Here is a 20761-nt window from a genome sequence, read left to right as displayed (position 1 = left end):
GGCGCTCCCTTATCCCCTTACCCCGACAGAAACCCTAGCCCAACTACTCCCCACTCGCTCCCCCCCCCACTTCTCTCTCCCTCGCGCCCCCTGGATCTGGGCGTCCTCGACGCCGTCGCCCCTCGTTGGCGCTCGCCTCCCGTCTCCTCCCGCACGGCGCCCCCCCCCCTCGACCCGTACTGGATCGGGGGCTCGACCCCGCGGTGCCCCGAGCCCCGATGACGCGCTGTCGACGCTCGCCGTCACCATGACGCATCGCCAGCGCCGCCCTGCCCATCGCTCGCCGTCATCCACCTCCTCCTCGCGCCCACTGGCATCCCCCTCCATCGGAAGGTGAGGTCGTGGCCTCCCCCTTCTCTCCCCTGCTCGCGGTTCCTCGCGCTCCGGCCGCGCCCTGGCCGCTCTGCTCCGTGCCACCGTCGTCGCGCCCATGGACGCGCTCACCGCGCCACGCCTGCGTCCTGCTCGTCCCGGCACGCCTGCGCCGTTTCGCCGCTGCCGCTCTTGCCCGCTAGTGCTAATGCTCGTCGTGCCCCGCGCACCGACAACACCGCACGCCCGCCGTCGCCGCCAACCGCGGCCCCGGCCGGTCAGCGCCCCGATCCGGCGCCCCGGGGCTCTGCCCGCCGCGCTAGGGTCAGCCCCGACGGGTGCCCATGCCCGTTACCACGCGCCCGCCCCGGTCGGCCTCCTGGGCCACTGCCGGGTGGGGCCCGATGTTGGGGAACGTAGCAGAAATTCAAAATTTTCTACGCATCACCAAGATCAATCTATGGAGTTTACTAGCAACGAGAGGGAAGGAGTGCATCTACATACCCTTGTAGATCGCGAGTGGAAGCGTTCAAGAGAACGGGGTTGATGGAGTCGTACTCGTCGTGATCCAAATCACCGATGATCCTAGCGCCGAACGGACGGCACCTCCGCGTTCAACACACGTACGGAGCAGCGACGTCTCCTCCTTCTTGATCCAGCAAGGGGGAGGAGAGGTTGATGGAGATCCAGCAGCACGACGGCGTGGTGGTGGAAGTAGCGGGATTCCAACAGGGCTTCGCCAAGCGCTGCGGGAGGAGGGAGATGTGTCACGGGAGGGAGAGGGAGGCGCCAGGGCTTAGGTTTTGCTGCCCTCCCTTCCCCCCACTATATATAGGGCCAAGGGAAAGGGGGCGCAGCCTTGGCCCTTCCTCCAAGGAAGGGTGCGGCCAGGGAGGAGTCCATCCTCCCCAGGGCACCTAGGAGGTGCCTTCCCCCTTTAGGACTCTCCCTTTATCTTATCTCTTGGCGCATGGGCCTCTTGGGGCTGGTTCCCTTGGCCCATATAGGCCAAGGCGCACACCCCACAGCCCATGTGCCCCCCCCCCGGGGGGGCAGGTGAACCCCTTGGTGGACCCCCGGACCCCTTTCGGCACTCCCGGTACAATACCGATAATGCGCGAAACTTTTCCGGTGACCAAAACAAGACTTCCCATATATAAATCTTTACCTCCGGACCATTCCGGAACTCCTCGTGACGTCTGGGATCTCATCCGGGACTCCGAACAACTTTCGGGTTACCGCATACTAATATCTCTACAACCCTAGCGTCACCGAACCTTAAGTGTGTAGACCCTACGGGTTCGGGAGACACGCAGACATGACCGAGACGACTCTCCGGTCAATAACCAACAGCGGGATATGGATACCCATGTTGGCTCCCACATGCTCCTCGATGATCTCATCGGATGAACCATGATGTCGAGGATTCAATCAATCCCGTATACAATTCCCTTTGTCAACCGGTATGTTACTTGCCCGAGATTCGATCGTCGGTATCCCGATACCTTGTTCAATCTCGTTACCGGCAAGTCTCTTTACTCGTTCCGTAACACATCATCCCGTGATCAACTCCTTGGTCACATTGTGCACATTATGATGATGTCCTACCGAGTGGGCCCAGAGATACCTCTCCGTTTACACGGAGTGACAAATCCCAGTCTCGATTCGTGCCAACCCAACAGACACTTTCGGAGATACCTGTAGTGCACCTTTATAGCCACCCAGTTACGTTGTGACGTTTGGCACCCAAAGCATTCCTACGGTATCCGGGAGTTGCACAATCTCATGGTCTAAGGAAATGATACTTGACATTAGAAAAGCTCTTAGCAAACGAACTACACGATCTTGTGCTAGGCTTAGGATTGGGTCTTGTCCATCACATCATTCTCCTAATGATGTGATCCCATTATCAACGACATCCAATGTCCATGGTCAGGAAACCGTAACCATCTATTGATCAACGAGCTAGTCAACTAGAGGCTTACTAGGGACATGGTGTTGTCTATGTATCCACACATATATCTGAGTTTCCTATCAATACAATTCTAGCATGGATAATAAACGATTATCATGAACAAGGAAATATAATAATAACCAATTTATTATTGCCTCTAGGGCATATTTCCAACACCCGATGCCCCTGGGCCACTGACGCAGGGGCCCCACACCCCTAAAACAAAAATAAAAAAGGAAATGAAGGTTGCGGTGGTGGAATTAGGTTTTGGGGGCGTCATAGATGCCCCCTCCGGCGGAGCTCCGGAAAAGGCCCCAAGATGGGATCTCACGGGTATAGAAGGTTGCGGTGGTGGAATTAGGTTTTTGGCTCTGTATCTGGTAGTTTGGGGGTACGTAGGTATATATAGGAGGAAGAAGTACGTCGGTGGAGCAACGTGGGGCCCATGAGGGCGGAGGGCGCGCCCAGGGGGGTAGGCGCGCTCCCCTACCTCGTGCCCTCCTGGTTGATGTCTTGACATAGGGTCCAAGTCCTCTGGATCACGTTTGTTCCGAAAATCACGTTCCCGAAGGTTTCATTCCGTTTGGACTCCGTTTGATATTCTTTTTCTGTGAAACTCTGAAATAGGCAAAAAATAGCAATTCTGGGCTGGGCCTCCGGTTAATTGGTTAGTCCCAAAAATAATATAAAAGTGTATAATAAAGCCCATTAATGTCCAAAACAGAATATAATATAGCATGGAACAATCAAAAATTATAGATACGTTGGAGACGTATCAGGCTCCATGTCCAGCTCGCGCCCGACGGTCTCCTGGGGAAGTGGCTCCATGGCATCCATCGCACCATACTCGGCAAGCATCTCGCCATCTGCGTCTGCCATCTCTTTGAAAAAGGCCGCCACGAGCTGGGCGCAGGCGGACGCGATATGGGTGGGCTCGGCTTGTGGCGGACGCGATCTGGGCGGGCTCCATCGTCGCAAGGTATGCGGCGGAGGGACGGGCGGCTGCTCGAACGCTCTCGGCGATTGCCAGCTCTTCGGCCATGGGTTGTCGACCGTTGTCGGAGAAGCTTCATTCGATTTGTGCGGTGACCACCAGGAGCTGGGCGTGGGCGGCCTCGACATGGTCTGGGTGGCCTCCATAAGGGCTAAGGCCGCCGCTACAGAACAGACAGCTGATGTGCCGCTCTCGCCAGTTGCTATCCCCGAGGCAGATGTTGCTACCGCCACCTGAGAAGCAACAGCGGCCGTTTGGGCTGCCTTTGCCGCCTGGTCGCAGATTGCGGCCGCGCTCATGCACCTTGTTAGCACGCGCATGGCGGCTACGGCCACGCTCTCGCCGGAGTGGGCCACCGAAGTTGCCCTCACGACGCGGGTCCACGTGCCCATCTTTCACCGGCGACGATTGAACAGTGAAATGATATTTGGGGAGCAAGCTAGTGTGCTTGAGACGCCGGCTGTAGACTGTAGCCGACGCACCTTCTCGCGTAAGCCATAGGCGTACTATACACCGACGGTGCTCCAGGATATTTTGTGTTGCATCTCACACGATTGCTGATAATAAACTGTGTGCGATCTACTTGATTTTTCATCTTGATTTGAATTACATAATGGGGTCACAGCGGCAATGGACGGTGTTTGAATTGCTAGACCTTTTATCTAGAGTGAACATGCAACTATATGTGTGTCGTAAAAGAATTGGAATTATTCAGGGTTTGTTTGAACATTTTATACATTAAATTGGTTTTCTAGCCATTTCAGGTGCACAATTCAAAATTAAACTACATGCGCATGCTCCAGTGCATATAAATTGGTTGAAAAATCAAATATGTGTCCTTGGGTGCATGCTTAGGTCCCATGCAAGAAATGGGAATGAATTTCAAACACCAGGGCACCGTTGATTGCCGGCAAAACATTGAGATGCCTGGTTTTTAAATTCTAGTAAATCCAAAACTCGTCTGAAATTCATGAAACTTGGCATGCTATCATGGAGCGGCATCAACATGCCGTGGTAAATTTTTTGTCCCATTTGTGGCAGGTTTGGGTATATGCTTCTCACAAACCAGAGTTTCTCACAACAAGCATGATGGTTTTCGGTAGGGAACGTCCCACCTTTGGGGACGAAACGATATCCATTGCCTCTTATTGCTTTCAAATTTGTTCTCGTGTCAACATAGAACAACAGGAGTGTTGCGTGAGTTTTTGTGATATTTCGGGGTTCGTTTGGACATTTTTATGCATTAACTGAGTTTTCAATGCATTTATGTGCACAATTCAAATTTGAACTACATGCACATGCTCCAGTGCATACAAATTGGTTGAAAAATAAAATCTGTGTCCTTGGGTGCATGCTTAGGTCCCATGCAAGAAATGGGAATGAATTTCAAACACCAGGGCACCGTCGATTGCCGGCAAAACATTGAGATGTCTGTTTTTAAATTCTAGTAAATCCAAAACTCATTTGAAATTCATGAAACTTGGCATGCTATCATGGAGCGGCATCAACATGCCGTGGTACAAATTTTGTCCCATTTGGGGCAGGTTTGGGTATATGCTTCTAACAAACCGGGGCTTCTCACAACAAGCATCATGGTTTTCGGTAGGGAACGTCCCACCTTTGGGGACGAAACGATATCCATTGCCTCTTATTGCTTTCAAATTTTTTCTCGTGTCAACATAGAACAACAAAAGTGTTGTGTGAATTTTTGTGATTTTTCGGGGTTCGTTTGGACATTTTTATGCATTAACTGAGTTTTCAATGCATTTATGTGCACAATTCAAATTTGAACTACATGCACATGCTCCAGTGCATATAAATTGGTTGAAAAATCAAATTTGTGTCCTTGGGTGCATGATTAGGTCCCATGCAAGAAATGGGAATGAATTTCAAACACCAGGGCACCGTTGATTGCCGGCAAAACATTGAGATGCCTGGTTTTTAAATTCTAGTAAATCCAAAACTCGTCTGAAATTCATGAAACTCGTCTGAAATCCAAAACTACTACTACTACTGCTACTGCTGCTGCTACTACTACTACTACTACTACTAATGCTGCTGCTGCTACTGCTACTGCTGCTGCTACTGCTACTGCTACTGCTACTGCTACTCCTACTGCTACTGCTACTGCTACTGCTACTGCTGCTCCTACTGATACTGATACTGCTGCTACTACTACTGCTACTCCTACTGCTGCTTCTACTGCTACTGCTACTGCTGCAGAGGGGTTTTGTACTACTTCCGGCTGCCTCTCCTCTACCGAGCGCACTCGGTAAGAGGCGGAGAAGGAGGAGCCTACCGACGAGCTGGGCAACCGCAATATGGTGCCTGCCGCTGTTGCAGCTTCAGCGACGCTCACCTCGAACGCCCTCGCCGCTCCAGACGACCCCTCTCGAAGCGGTGGTTCTCCTTGTAGATCTCCTGATTCCTCGCCTCTGAGGCGGCGTGTGCCGCGGCCACGGCGGCGGTAAGGCTCTTTGCGTGCTCGACGAGGCGCTCCTCCTCCTCCCGCATGAACTCGGTGTAGCGCGCAACGTGGCTGAAATGCCCGAATCTTGTCAACATCCAGCACCACTACAAGGTCTGGGGCAGCGACAAAAACAAACTGAACTCCCTGGTTGACCTCGCCTCAGCCATCATCGACCCCTACTACGCGAAGATGAAGGAAGAGAGCAATAAGGACAAGAACACCTGGCACAGTGTGTGGCATGAGAGACTGGATGAACAACATGTCAAGTACGCGGCCATGGACGCGTACACAAGCTACGAGATGTACAGGCGGATCGTTGACATGAGGACTGTCTTCTTCCTGACCCAGACGAGGGATCGAGCCACATAGCAGTGGCGGGAGCGTCACAAGAAGTAGATGACTAGATGATCGTTTCTCCTATTTTAGAATGCATGCAATTGTTTATTGTGGTATGTGCGAATGATCTGTATTACTTATGTAATTGGATGTTTATTTCAGTTATACACACACACACACATGTTATTCTACTATAGACAGAGCAATTCACACGGCTTATTAGCAGCAATCGGCTGTGTTATTATTGGTCTTCACACACATTTCTCATTACGGACATGTTTGTCGCGTATCACACACATCTTGTTCAGTTGAACCGTTTCCATTGTGTTGCCTAATCACACATAGTTCATCCCAGTGAACCGTATGCTGTATATCGCACACGCCTTCATCTAGCTGCCCGTTTCTTTTGTTCCTCCTCATCCCAAACAGTTAATTGAGCTGAACCGTATGCCCTGCATCGCACACGCAACTAAATTCTGAACCGTGTTTGATGCATCTGTCATCGCAAACGTTTTGCACCTTTTTTGACGGTTGTTTACACCACCGTTTGCGATTATGGCATCGCACACAGTTTCGTCGAAGGGTCTCTGATCGTAGTGTCGCGTTTGGACCATCCTGCAGTAGTGAATAAGTCTTCTATGCTGGAATTTTCATGTGGCAGGCTTACCTACGTCAGTTTGAGACCTTCGTGAGCTTATGCATTTTGTTGTTGAACAACCAAAAAAGAGATGGTTAACGTCAGATTTGGGACGGAAGAGACATGTAGAGTCACCAGTCCAATTCCTCTTTTCTGTATTAATTTTTGTGTTGCGATGGCATTATGCAAAATGAGCCATAGCCGAATCTTAATTTTTAAAGGGACTTTAGCGTTTCATAGATGCTTTAAGGATATATTAGGACCCACATCAGAAGTCAGCATATAGAAATTTTACAGCAAACTTTCCACACTTAGTCAACTTTCACATAAGAGAATCATCAATCTGGAAAAAGTTCACCGTCTTCAACTTCTCTCTCAATTTTTTAGCTAAAACCTCTCCAGATTTTGAATACCTATCCCACCTATATCTTGCCACATCCCCTCTATATTCTCCAAATTCCACACCACTTGTTCAGTAAACTGGCAGTAAAGCTCTCTAGATTATGAATACCTAGCCCACCTTTTTTTCTTTGACACACATATAACAGGCCATCTAACCATGTGATACTTATTAGTTACAATTTTACTCGAAAAAGTACCCCCCCCCCCAACATTATTTTAGGAAATCTATACATGGAATGAATGGTAGATAGGGACGTTGGTCAAACAAGCTTTGATTCTTGTTACTCTACCACCAAGGGATAGAGTTCGAACCTCCCAACCTTCGAGTTTTGTAATATATTTTTCTTCAACATGAACCTAGTCAGCCTCATGTAATTTGGTACCACACATGGACACGCCTAAGTATCTGATAAGTCATGACCCCGGTTGACAATTGGAAAGATAAGCACACATCTGCTCCTTCTCATGAGAGCCTCACTTTTTTGGAAGTAAATTTTCAAACCAGATATTTGCTCAAAGATGTGGTATAACAACAATTTCAAATTTCTTGCACTAGCAATATCATATTGTATAAACAATATAGTGTCATCAGCGTATTGCAGGATGGCTACCCCTTTATGAATCAAATGAGGATTCAAGCCTATATTCGCCCACTATTCCGAGCAAGCCACACCATTCTCTAGCTGCAATGTTGAATAGAAAAATGGAGAGAGGCTCATACTATCTCACACTTTCGAACCTGGCAATATTTCTCCCCACAAAATCATTAACTTTAAAACGAGTGCCCTTCTTCACCACAGCCTCTCTCTCTCTCTCTCTCACACACACACACACACACACTTCCGAGCAAGCCGCACCATTCTCTGCAAGCAGTTAGCTGCAATGTCGCACAGAAAAAGTAAGAGAGGCTCATACTTTTTTACACCTTTGAACCTGGCAACATTTCTCCTCACAAAATCATTAGCTTTAAAATGAAGTGCCCCTCCTTTCACAACAGCATCAAACCAGCCCATCCCCCCCCCCTCTCTCTCTCTCACACACACACACAACAATGGAAAAGAAAATCCGAGTTAACTTTGTCATAACTCTTTTCAAAGTCCAAATTCAAAAGCACACCTTGATGTCTCATTTGATTCATGCAAAATTTCATGGAGTGACATGACCCCATCCATTGTATTCCAGTGTGAGGACAGCTCGGCAAAAGACACTAGAGACCTTGCTTCTGACATTTGAGACGGGAGTTAAGAGTGAAGTTTCGCCAGGTTCTTGGAAATATAAAACAAAGTATGCGTATATTTCACGGTCAGTGGGTGTGGATGGCACCCGCAAGGTTTTGGTACAGGTGGAGCCACCCCATACCCTTACCCGTCCTATTTGAGCTTACCCGTCACCCATACCCATACCCGCTAGTGGGTACAATTTTTTCCCATACCCGTCACCCGACAGGGTAAATGGGTACCACGAATAAAAATTCCCACGTTTAAATAACATTAATTTAAGCATCACTTAATTATAAACAACATATAATCATAATTCATAAACAACAACACATCCTAAAAAGCAACACATTTCATAAAAATCAAACATTTTCTTGTAAACAAAACATCAACACATGGTCATAAATAGTAGGATATATTCATACATTTTAAGTTGACAAACTCACGAGAAAGTTAGAGGTAATTTGTCCATGTTTGTTAGATTTTATAAGGGTACATGGGTACGCGGGTATGGGTTATGTGATCCCATACCCGTACCCGCTCTACCTGATGGGTTTGAGATTTACCTATTTATATACCCATGGATAACGTTTTGTCTCATACCCTTACCCTAATAGGGTTTTTACCCGCAGGGTACGTGGGTAATGGGTACCCATTGCCATACCTATCAGTGGGGCACCCACTCATTATTGCAGTTTTTTCTAAGTTAAAAATGAACTAAAAAAATCATATATAGTAGTTGTCGTATCTTGTGCCCATGTAAAATTTCATTAAACAATACAACTATATGTGACCTGCAAAAAAATCACAAGTAGATGGTTTCATATGCTATCCACACATCTTTGCTTTTTTGTGCGATTTACAAATACATGTGAACAAGATATACGGTAATCCGTGTCCATGTTTTTTCTATTTTTCGAAAACTTAGAAATGCCGCATGAAATGTGTGGTGCGCGCTCTGTTTTGTGTTTGTACTAGACCATGAAGGCGCGCGTTGCCGCGCCCGTTATTCCTTAAGAAAAATATAGAAATTAAAGAAACATTTGATAATTTTAAATGATTCAAATTACAATGTTTCTGTATAGATGTTAGGGCATAATTCTCAGCCATTAATTAGAATTGATCGGACTAATCACATAAATTCATGTTGCTAATTAAAAAAGATTCATGTTGCTCAAACTGCCTTGCTTGCTCTTGCACATAATTGAACTCTCCAAGAGCTCTTCGGCGGAATATCTCAATGGAATTAGCTTTTTTGGTGAATAAAATGGAATTAGCTATCTTCTAACCATTCCAAGCTTCCAATACAATTTTTTACTTTAAAAAGAATTTAAAAGGTAATAATTGTATATTGCCATGAACAAGTCTAGAAAGAATGATCCGACAAAAATTACTGTCTAACACCTCTGTAACAAGTGCCACCACAAATTAGTTTTCAGGATGCTCTTGTATGCTAGTTACCTGAACTTCCTTGTGTGCATCTTCTTCAGTTGATATGCATGTAAAAGACATGCTGCTAAGTAGCTATGATTAGGATATAGCTAAGTATCTGATTTGCATGCTAACAAATCGCTTGGGTAACATGAAACAACGCCTACAAAGATTCATGTTGCTCAAACTGCCTTGCTTGGCCAGTGGACTCAGAGATTCAGGTATAATCTATCTTTACGGACATCTATCAGAAGAGAAAAACGAAGGTACAGCTCATAAGAAGGATATTTGTCTCCTTCCGCAACATGAATGACATTGCTACATCAATTGTTTGGTTAAATACTTCAGGGCATCATTGCTGAAATTTGACTTATTGAAAGAAAATGTCCCCCATGAGAAGGAAGCCGTGAACTGGAAATTCCAGGTCAGAACTTCCTATAATTCAAAGAGTACAAAAATAAAAATAAAACACTTCAAATCTGGGGGAAACCTGCACCAAACAACTCGACCATAACCACAGAGTGGGAGTGGAGAAATAAAATCACCAAAAGGAGGAGCTCACCTGGCCTTCCGACTGTTTGCGTCGTGAGGACGAATGAGTAGCTGCGTTCACGCGGCTTCGTAGCCTAGCCATTATGCCACCATCTGTCCATCTCGATTGTTACCTTGCCGCTCTTTGGTCGCTGGTCGCGCCTCGCGCATGCTCTGGCCTACAGCCACCATGGAAGAACTCTGCTGGGCACGACATGGGAAAGAAGAGACCCACCGTGGGGGCCTGCCGAGGAAGAGTAGAGGGTGAGTACATGGCATCGACGCGAGGCAAACAAGAGGTAGAAGTTCTCTGCCGGGGCGGAAGACGGCGGCGGCGCAGCTGCGAGGAGGAGGCGAGCAGCTCGAGGATACGTTTTTCTTTTGTGAAACTGCTCAAGGATAGGTTTGGAGACATGCTCCGTTAGAGAGACCTCGTGGGCCTTCTATCAAACGGCCCAATTCGGGACAATTAGCGCAACTCGTTCTCCGGAGCAGCAGCCCAGAAAACGGTGCCTTTCAGCAGTCAGCGTTACAACTGGGACGGCCGAGCAAATCTTGTGCGTACATGACAGTGATTCAATGGCTGGGAGTGTCAAAATGCTGTGGGGGCTCGTAGCTAGCTGATTGGAGACATGCTCCGTTAGAGAGACCTCGTGGGCCTTCTACCAAACGGCCCAATTCAGGACAATTAGCGCAACTCGTTCTCCGGAGCAGCAGCCCAGAAAACGGTGCCTTTCAGCAGTCAGCGTTACAACTGGGACGGCCGATCAAATCTTGTGCGTAGATGACAGTGATTCAACGGCTGGGAGTGTCAAAACGCTGTGGGGGCTCGTAGCTAGCTGATTGGAGACATGCTCCGTTAGAGAGACCTCGTGGGCCTTCTACCAAACGGCCCAATTCGGGACAATTAGCGCAACTCGTTCTCCGGAGCAGCAGCCCAGAAAACGGTGCCTTTCAGCAGTCAGCGTTACAACTGGGACGGCCGATCAAATCTTGTGCGTAGATGACAGTGATTCAACGGCTGGGAGCGTCAAAACGCTGTGGGGGCTCGTAAGTAGCTGAGTTATACTGTTTATAGTAATTCATACGGCGATAACATTCTTCGGCCACAGTAAACAGCTTTCGTCCGGTTTAGGACTCTAGCAAAAAGGCCCCAACAAACCAAACCAACACGACACACCAGGCGCGACCTGCCGCTCTTTCCCACTCCCGCGTCGTCCCCTCTCATTTTGTACCCTTTCCGTTGTCCTCGGAGCGATGAGCCGATTTGGCCGCCTCCCGCGAGCGGCCTGAGTCAAAGCGGCAGCAGCGGTCCACGGCAGCGTACGCCCAACCCCAACCCCGCCACCAACCAGTCCCCTCTCCGCCGGCGACGCCGCCCGCCCTCCACCCCGCCGGCGACCCGCCTCGACACCGCCGCCTCCCCAGGCGTGCTCGAAGCCACCACCCTCCCCCCCGCGGAGACGACACGGAGAGCGAGGTTCGCTTGCTTCCTCCACTCGTAAACCCCCTTCTGGATTCGATCCCCGCGCGCGCTAGTTCCCCAAGCCTCGGATTGCCTCGGCTCGCTTCGCTTGCTCCTGATGGTGTCCTGTCCCCCGTTGATTTCGGTTTCGACCCGCGGCTGGGCTCTGGCCTGGTGGAATTCCGACCAGCCTCTCTGTTCGTCGCGTGTTGCTTTTGTTCCGCCTCGCGCTGTGGTTTTGCGTGCGTGCGTGCGTGCGTGCCGTGGTGGGATCGGAATTCCGGAGAGCCCTAACTTATTGCGGTCGTCGAACTTGTTGAGAGTTCAGTTGCTGTCGTTGGAATTAGGGTTGACTGCGTCAGAATCTGCGATCGGTGCTGCGTACTTCTATTTTAGTTCTGATGATTGCTATGGAGGAAACATTGGGTCGATTGGCTAGTGCTTCTGTGAGAGCGTCGTTCTAGAATGTTGTCGCTAGCTCCTACTGTCGGTATATGCACAAACTAGACCGTTCTGCTGAAACTGCTGCACGACTTGGAAGTTAGAACAGACCTTCTGTAAATAGACATCTAAAGGCTAATATGGTTTTTGTTTTCGGCTCGTTTTCCCCTTAATAAACTGGGTCGCACTATTCTGTTAAATTGAAGGCCAGCGCTCCTGCTAGTGTGACTATCGAGCGGATTAGATATATTATAGTTCTATGATAAACTCTGTGGTTTAAATTATGCATGAGGGTTTGTAAATCTTGCCTGGTTTCATCTGGATCAGATCCTAATACCTAGAAGTAGATTTGTGATATGTGAAATTGAAGTCAGTAGACAATTATCAATTGTTGTTGCTGTTATCAATTGTGATCATCTGATGCAATTGCCATCCATTAGGATTTGAATGACTTTTTATCTGGTTTAATTTGATACATCTACATCTCACTGATTCGATGTAGATGTCCTATCTATGAGCAGTAAATTGCAAATATGTGATCCGTTTAGAGTGTATCCTTATGATTTTCCTGCAATAATTTCAGGTTCATGAGGGGTTCGAGAATGAATCCAGACCGTAGGACACGGAGTATCATGTCAGTAGTAATTGTGATGGGTTTGTGCTGCTTCTTCTATATACTAGGCGCTTGGCAGAAAAGTGGGACAGGGAGGGGTGACAGTATAGCATTGAGGGTGACAAAGGAAACCGACTGTACAATCTTGCCAAATTTGCACTTCGAGACCCATCATAGCATGGGTGGTGTTAATCCGTTGATCATGAACAATAAAGTGTTTAAGCCATGCCATATTAGATACAGGGACTATACTCCTTGCCAAGACCAGAACCGAGCAATGACCTTTCCTAGAGAAAATATGACCTATCGAGAGAGGCATTGTCCTGCAGAAAATGAGAAGCTGCACTGTCTTATCCCAGCACCAAAAGGCTATGTCACCCCTTTTGCTTGGCCCAAGAGCCGTGAGTATGTTCCGTATGCAAATGCTCCATACAAGAGTCTGACAGTTGAAAAAGCAATTCAGAACTGGATCCAGCACCAGGGAGATGTGTTCCATTTCCCAGGAGGCGGGACAATGTTTCCAAATGGAGCAAGCTCTTACATTGATGAACTTGCATCAGTCATTCCACTTGCTGATGGCACCATTAGGACTGCACTTGACACTGGATGCGGGGTATGTCTAATAAACCCTTATTTCAATCATTTGCTCCCTTGAAGATGTGTTACCAGTTAGCTGCTGTTCACAATCTCTTTAATTCTCTTCTTAGTTGCATCATTGCTTAGCTTACGCTCTACTTCATATAGCACCAAGTCATTAATGTTAGTTTCTTGTACATATCTTGGTTCTTGGTCCAACTTTGTGGTATTTTCACATATATGATTAGGTCTTGTTTTTAACTTATGGTAGTGTCGGTGCATTCTTGCCCGAAAGACTTGGGAGTAACATTTTGACCATGTGTAGGTTGCAAGCTGGGGTGCTTACCTAATGGATAGAAATATATTGACCATGTCATTTGCACCTCGAGACTCACACGAAGCTCAGGTTCAATTTGCTTTGGAGCGAGGTGTTCCTGCTGTAATTGGAGTGCTTGGGACTATGAAGCTCCCATACCCATCTAGATCTTTTGATATGGCCCACTGCTCACGCTGCTTAATCCCCTGGAAATCAAATGGTGAGTAGTGTCAACCGTGCATAAATATTGAAAATACTTGTTGACTGGATTATTTTCAAGAGCTTTAGTTTTTTGCTTCCTGCAGATGGAATGTACATGATGGAAGTGGATCGGGTTCTTAGGCCTGGGGGTTATTGGATATTATCTGGTCCTCCCATCAATTGGAAGAAATATTACAAAACATGGCAAAGATCCAAACAAGATTCAGAGGAAGAACAAAATAGAATTGAGAACATTGCTGAAATGCTTTGCTGGAATAAAATATATGAGAAGGAAGATACTGTTATTTGGCAGAAAAAGGCAAATTCAAATGCATGCCATAACAAGAATGGTCGTGCCAGCAAGATGTGCAACGTTCAAGATGCAGATGACATCTGGTATGTTCTCTGTTTGTAGTATATACAAACACATGCTGTAAACTACCAACATGCACATCAACTTGAGTACTCAACTGGGTGGCATAATAAAAATAATGATCTACTCCCTCCGTTCCTAAATATTTGTCTTTCTAGATATTTCAACAAGTGACTACATACGAAGCAAAATGAGTGAATCTACACTCTAAAATGTGTCTACATACATCTGTATGTGGTAGCCATTTGAAATGTCTAGAAAGACAAATATTTAGGAACGGAGGGAGTATTTACTTCAAGGTCTGAGATTGTTATAATTTTTTTCTGTCCTTTTTTATTTAAGTTAAACAGAGGCAGGAGCTCTGCCTTTTATGTTTCATGTCCTTTCATTATATCAGTTTTTGAATCACTTTTTTGTATACTATAGGTATAAGAAAATGGAAACCTGTATAACACCTATCCCAGAGGGAGCACAGCAGCTACAGAAGTTTCCACAGAGACTATTTGCAGTCCCTCCCAGAATTCTAGAAGGTACCCCAGGTGTTACAGAAGAAGTCTATGAAGAGGATAAGAAGTTGTGGAAGAAGCATGTTGATACATACAAGAGGGTAAACAAGTTGATAGGGAAGTCAAGGTATAGGAATATCATGGACATGAATGCAGGCCTTGGAAGTTTTGCTGCAGTGCTGGATTCTCCCGGCTCCTGGGTCATGAACGTTGTGCCTACAATATCAGAGAGGAACACTCTTGGCATCATCTATGAGCGGGGTCTTATTGGCATATACCATGATTGGTGAGTCTGGACTCTGGAAGTCCCCTGTGTTGTGGTATCAATGGGCAAGTAATATGTTTTTTTCTTTGCATTTTGGCAAATAATGTGTTGATGTGTTGAAACCATTCCTGAATTACCATTACTTTGTGCTGTTATCAGGTGCGAAGCCTTCTCTACGTACCCTAGGACATATGACCTGATACATGCCAGCGGCGTCTTCAGTTTGTATGAGAACAAGTAGGTGATCTCTTCTCTCCTGGTGATAGAGCTATATTATACTACTACATAGGAAATCCATGACCTCTTCTTATATGGACTTGGTGCACTTGTTAGGTGTGACCTGGAAGACATTCTTCTTGAGATGGATAGGATCTTGCGTCCAGAGGGCACTGTCATACTGCGGGACAATGTCGAGGTGCTGAACAAGGTCAGGATGACGGTGACGGGAATGCGATGGAAGTCCAAGCTACTTGATCACGAAGATGGCCCTCTCGTGCCTGAAAAACTTCTGATTGCTGTAAAAACGTACTGGGTTGGCAGCAAAGAAGGAAGCGGTTCATAGACTCTCTTACCCTGCGTCAAGATTTTGGACTTCTGATTGCTGTTGGGTGCCGCGTTGGCTGCAGAGAAGGACACAGTTCATAGATTCTATCCCTGCATCATGATTTTGGACTTCCGGTTGATGTTAAAGAGCAGCGAAAAAGTACAGTTCATAGATTCTTATCCATGTGCATCGATTAATAGAGCTTGTTCATAGATACAGATCTCTGTTGAGATGGTATAGTTGACAAACATTCATATGTGCATGTGCATGTCGATAAAGGAAACATTAATTGATGAATTTTCTTATATTGTGCTTAGTTTGCATTTAATATCTTCATAGGCAGTTAACCAATATTGTGCTTAGTTTGCATTTCATATATCTTGTGGGGTGAGCATTGGCAGTAATCCTTAATGTACTGGAGTGCAAGCTGTTCAGTTTGGTTTTCGACAATATTTTGACAGTCCCGTGAAAGTCCATGTACAGCTTTATCCAAAGACATGGAAATTTTGTTTTTCGACAATGTTTACAATGTGGAGGAGGGTGCACTCTCGTTGTTCTCCCTGCTCTTTCATTGATAGACGATCTTCCCTCGCAACAACGGTTTGGCCTTCAGCTTACAACACGTACAAGGCTATGGCGCAGATCTTGCGTCGGCCAAACGCTACATAATCAAGCGCCTGATTTGGTTTTTTTGCATTCAGTGCAGCTGCACTATGTTTCATCGATTAATACGACGAATGTAGAGCATATTTTATTGGATTGATGAAAGAAGCTACAAGCATATTGAAAACCAAAAGAAATTGCAGAGCTGGCTAAAAGAAAAGAAGAGAATCGCGGATTGGAGACTTGGATGCGATCAGAGCCTGTCGGGATGTATGCGTGTCTTCACTTTGTGACATCAGGGGATTGACAGACTATCATACATAACATCATCACCTCGCATCGAAATCAATCCAACATATCAACACTAGGAAGGAACAAGCATACAGAAAACAACGGAAAACTGGATCGAAAGGGGGCTCAGAACTTCTTAGAGGGTTGTGTTACCGACATCGGCGCATCCGCCTCCGGCACAGGTTTCATTCCTCATTGCCGGCGAACAATTGGCGACAACCAACAGGGGAAAGACTCACGAAACGTGTTAAGAACCAAGCGATTTGTGTTTCAAAAACTCGCAACAAAAGGAAGCGAAGAACAGCTTACGGAAAGGAAAAGTTGCATCAAAAATCAGATACCAATGGAGCAGGAGGGAGTAGGGAGAGATGCGTTCTTGTTTCAAGACGGCTGCTGTAGGAAAGAATCCTGTGCCCTTGATTTATAAAGGAAGGGGTGGGGGAATGGGAAACCCTAAAGATACTGGTATGCTATTGGGCTTCCGATGAGCCGAGAGCCCATGCCCAGCATTAATGAAACAATGGGCCTCTCCGAGAGGCCCGACTAGTTAGCCGGCCTGCATTATCTCAAAACAAAAGTTAGCCGGCCTGCATTATCTCAAAAAAAATAAAAAAAATTAGCCGGCCTGCACTGCCGAGATGACTGCCCTTGATTTCCTGCCAGCCTTATTTTTTATGAGATTTGAATGATGTAAGCTTATTCAGTTCTCAATAAAACATGTGTTGACACCAGATTTTGGCACGATCAAAACTTAATTAATATGGCCTCAAATGGAGAAATGATCTACATAAAAAAGTTTCGTATTCTCGATATGAATATCTTTGAAGTTTGGGCCATCACCATCCGATCTCATCTCGAAGACCGAAGTTGTGTTCGAAATACTGAGATTTTGTATTCAAAACACTATTCGGCTCATTACGTCCCCAAGACTTCCTCGTATGGAAAAATGATCTACATGAATTGTCTTCGTCTCGTCAAAACGATCGATTTTGATATAAAAATCGTCTAAATCCAAGTCCATATGTAAAAGTTAGAGCAATCGGAGTGCAGCCCTGTCATGAGGCGAGATGTGGCGCGCCCTACCAGACGCATGTCTGATGGGTAGCGCGAGGGAACAGGTGTTTTGCGCGAGCGATTTGACCCTCAAGATGACCTCTGATCAAAAAACGTTCAACATGAAAGTTGTTCGTCTCGTCGAAACGATCAAGATTGCTTTTGGGCTCATTTTCATCCGAGGTTGTTTACCACCTCAAAAATTACCCGCAAGGTGCAGCCAGTTTAAACCGAACAGTTTTGAAAAGTTCGGACAAAACCAATCCGAATTTGACTAGGGTTTTGGACGTGAATCCAAGCATTTTCTTTGCACGGGAAGTCCAGCCGCCTCTTATATACCTATAAGGGGTGACGGCCGATTGAACAACACACAATCGATCACATCATCTACCACTTTTTATCTTTTATCTTTTCTCCTTAACCCTAGTTCTTCTTCTTCCTCGTTCTTCGTCTGTTCTTCTTGTTACAGGGCGGCGAACCTCGAGGCCCTAGGGGCGGTCAGGTCGACCTAGGGCAGCCCATAGCCTCCGCGCGCCCTGACAGGGTCCCTCCCGGGCGTGTGGGGTTTCGGGTCCTCAAAAGCACCCGCCGGATTGCTTGCGTACCGCGCTTCCGGACGGGTCTCCTTCGACGTGAGCTATGATGCATCACCCCCGGCGTCAAGGGTACATGGTGACGTGTTCGTGTGCGAACACACTTTTTGGAGACTCAGCTGGGGACAAAGCTTTGAACGGTCTCCAACCCGTTCTTGCTACAAAGAGATCGTCATCTAGGGTTTGCAATCTACGAAGGTAATATGAATACCCAATTCACATATGTAAATGCAAATAATGCGTATGTTGTTGCTAGATCATCTAATGAGCATAATGTATCGGCTAGCCCTAATTTTATCAATCATGCATCTAATTATGTGCAAGGGCCGATGCAACAAAATCTCCATGATTCTACTTCATATAATTTTAGCAACATGCAACATATGTATCCCAACTGCCATGCATCGGCAACCCCACAAATTTATATGCCGATGAATAACATGATTAGTTCGGTTAATCAAGTTGAGACACCCTATGTAGGAACTTCCAATGGTATGCAACAAAGTGTTTCAAGTTTTTATTCATCGGCAAATAACTTGCAGTACGTTAATCCAAACGTGCCGGTGGATAGGGGAATTGGCCATGCTACTACTAGTTATTTGGCCAATTACCCTCAAACATCATATGCTACACCTAATGCTACTAATTTTTTGGCACCATACGCAACTGTTGATGTCCATAATTCGGCTCCGCACCTTCATGGTCATGGCCGAATAAGTGAAACTTCTGCAGGAGCACAAATGCCTTCACCTACTACCGTGGCATATCATGTACCCCCTACACAATTACAGAATTTCGGCAACATCTCATTGCTGAAAGAGTCTAAAAGCATCGGGGGGCAACCATATCCAGACTGGGTGGCTGAGAACAAGCTTACATTCTCTTGGGATTTGTGCAACTCCATCGACAGGAACTAATAGAAGGTGGGAAGCCTCATGATTTTGCTGCAGTAAAAGCTAGAGTTGTGCAAATGATGTAGTCGCCCAGTGTTGTACCATGTAGTGTACCACCCAAACAATTGCAAAGTTTTGACACCTCATTGCCGAAAGAGTCTCGAAGTATTGGGGGGCAATCTCATGAGGAGTGGATGGAAATTGAGATGAAAAGGTTCAAAACTCGCCAAGCTGAGATGTGGGCTAAAATTAGACAAGAGCGAGAAGCCTTGCAAATTCAAAAAGATAAAGGTATTGATTCAGGTAACAAAGAAAATTCAGTTATTGAAAAAGCCGAATCAAGTAGTATATATTCTGAGTCCATCAAATCCAAAGAAGCAATCATTATTGAGAAAGGGCATGGCAAGCATAGGAAAGCAGCGGTGCTTGATTTTTCTGAAGTTAATGGAACCTACTTCCTGCCCTACGAGTTCCGTGCCGTAGAAATTGAAAAGCCTCAAGGACAAGAGCAAGTAGCTGAACAAAGTTTGGCTGACAAAGATCTTCAAAGTAATGATGCATGGAATAAAGAAAAAGATGATGATAAGGCGTTGGAGAGCCATACAAAGATGGATCAAGATATTGTTCAAGTCACACCACCATCATGCTCTCCCAACATATTTGAAGAGGTATGCCTAGCAAGTAATTTTCCTATTTCCAGATTTGGTCGCAACTTCATAGTTGATGCATCTATTAGCAAAATCCTCATAAGTAATTTTGAAAGACCAATGAAGAAGGGCTATTTGCTTGTTAGAAATAAAATTGTTATTGAGCATATCGGTCAACCCATTGTGCCATTCAGAAAGACCGATAGCGAAAAATTATTGCAGCCAAGGCTTTCCCCATTGCTTTATCTAAAGCTCATATCTAATTGGGTAGCTTTGCTTATTTCTTACTTGGCTTACACTTGGTCTCAATTGAGACATGTATGTTCTAACTATTTTTGTTTCAGAAATTTAAAGCCAAGGTTAAAATCTTCTGAGCAAACTGATGCCAGTATAGTTTCTTATCCAAAGACATCGGAGATAGAGTGCAAAACACAATGCATAATCGAATGGGTGATGCAAAATCTGAACCATTCGTTTGCTTAACTCCAAAGCTGTTCTCACAACAAGATCGACTAGAGAATAAAATTTTTACCTTCAATTCAAGCATGTGTGATCAAATATTTGATTTGTTGTTGAGAAATAATTATATTAGAATTCTTGATCACCATGTTGAGCCATTTGTCCAGGGACGAATGTATTGTAATTTGCATGATTCGTCCAAGCATAATTTTGAGGATTGCAACATGTTCCGTCAAATAGTTAAATCGGCCATTGATAAAGGACGATTAAAATTTGTTGAGACACTAACAGATGACGGGTCTATTCCAATTGGTCCTGATGGCAAAAGGTTTTTGCATCGGCTGCTTCAAGCCGATCCATTTAAAGAGAAGGTAAAAACTACAGGTGATGATGGGATCGAGCTTTCAAGTAATCAAGTTGTTGAAGAGCATAATGAACATAATCTTGAGGGCGAGAATTCCATCGAAGCTACAATGGAGACACCAAGGATTGGGGGGCAGCAAGCAAATCCAATGATCGACGAAAGCAAACCAAAAGAAAACAAAGGCCGAAATAAGCGCAAGTGTAAGAGATCAAAAATCACCTTCGCTGAACTATTGGAAAAATATCAAAAGAAGAGTGAAGAGAAGAATGCTTAT

General features: G+C 45.9%; 1 protein-coding gene and 2 non-coding genes across 3 annotated transcripts; 1 reads left to right on the top strand and 2 right to left on the bottom strand.

Moving 5' to 3' along the window:
• The first annotated feature begins 11475 nt into the window (after positions 1 to 11475).
• On the top strand, positions 11476 to 15889 carry LOC123181630 (probable methyltransferase PMT2). The gene is made up of 7 exons (XM_044593944.1): positions 11476 to 11764; positions 12774 to 13416; positions 13705 to 13915; positions 14001 to 14292; positions 14696 to 15061; positions 15200 to 15277; positions 15374 to 15889. The coding sequence occupies exons 2-7, from the start codon at positions 12778 to 12780 to the stop codon at positions 15600 to 15602; spliced, it is 1815 nt and encodes a 604-aa protein (XP_044449879.1). The 5' UTR covers positions 11476 to 11764; positions 12774 to 12777; the 3' UTR covers positions 15603 to 15889.
• A 547-nt stretch (positions 15890 to 16436) lies between these two features.
• On the bottom strand, positions 16437 to 16525 carry LOC123183897 (small nucleolar RNA snoR14). Its single transcript, XR_006492885.1, has one exon. It is a non-coding gene; the product is annotated as a small nucleolar RNA snoR14 (small nucleolar RNA).
• A 75-nt stretch (positions 16526 to 16600) lies between these two features.
• On the bottom strand, positions 16601 to 16679 carry LOC123183870 (small nucleolar RNA U61). Its single transcript, XR_006492859.1, has one exon. It is a non-coding gene; the product is annotated as a small nucleolar RNA U61 (small nucleolar RNA).
• Positions 16680 to 20761: the final 4082 nt, after the last annotated feature.

The sequence above is a fragment of the Triticum aestivum genome, chromosome 1D (assembly GCF_018294505.1).
Source record: "Triticum aestivum cultivar Chinese Spring chromosome 1D, IWGSC CS RefSeq v2.1, whole genome shotgun sequence".
NCBI classification, from domain to species: domain Eukaryota; kingdom Viridiplantae; phylum Streptophyta; class Magnoliopsida; order Poales; family Poaceae; genus Triticum; species Triticum aestivum.
This window is presented reverse-complemented; position numbering and strand designations above follow the sequence as displayed.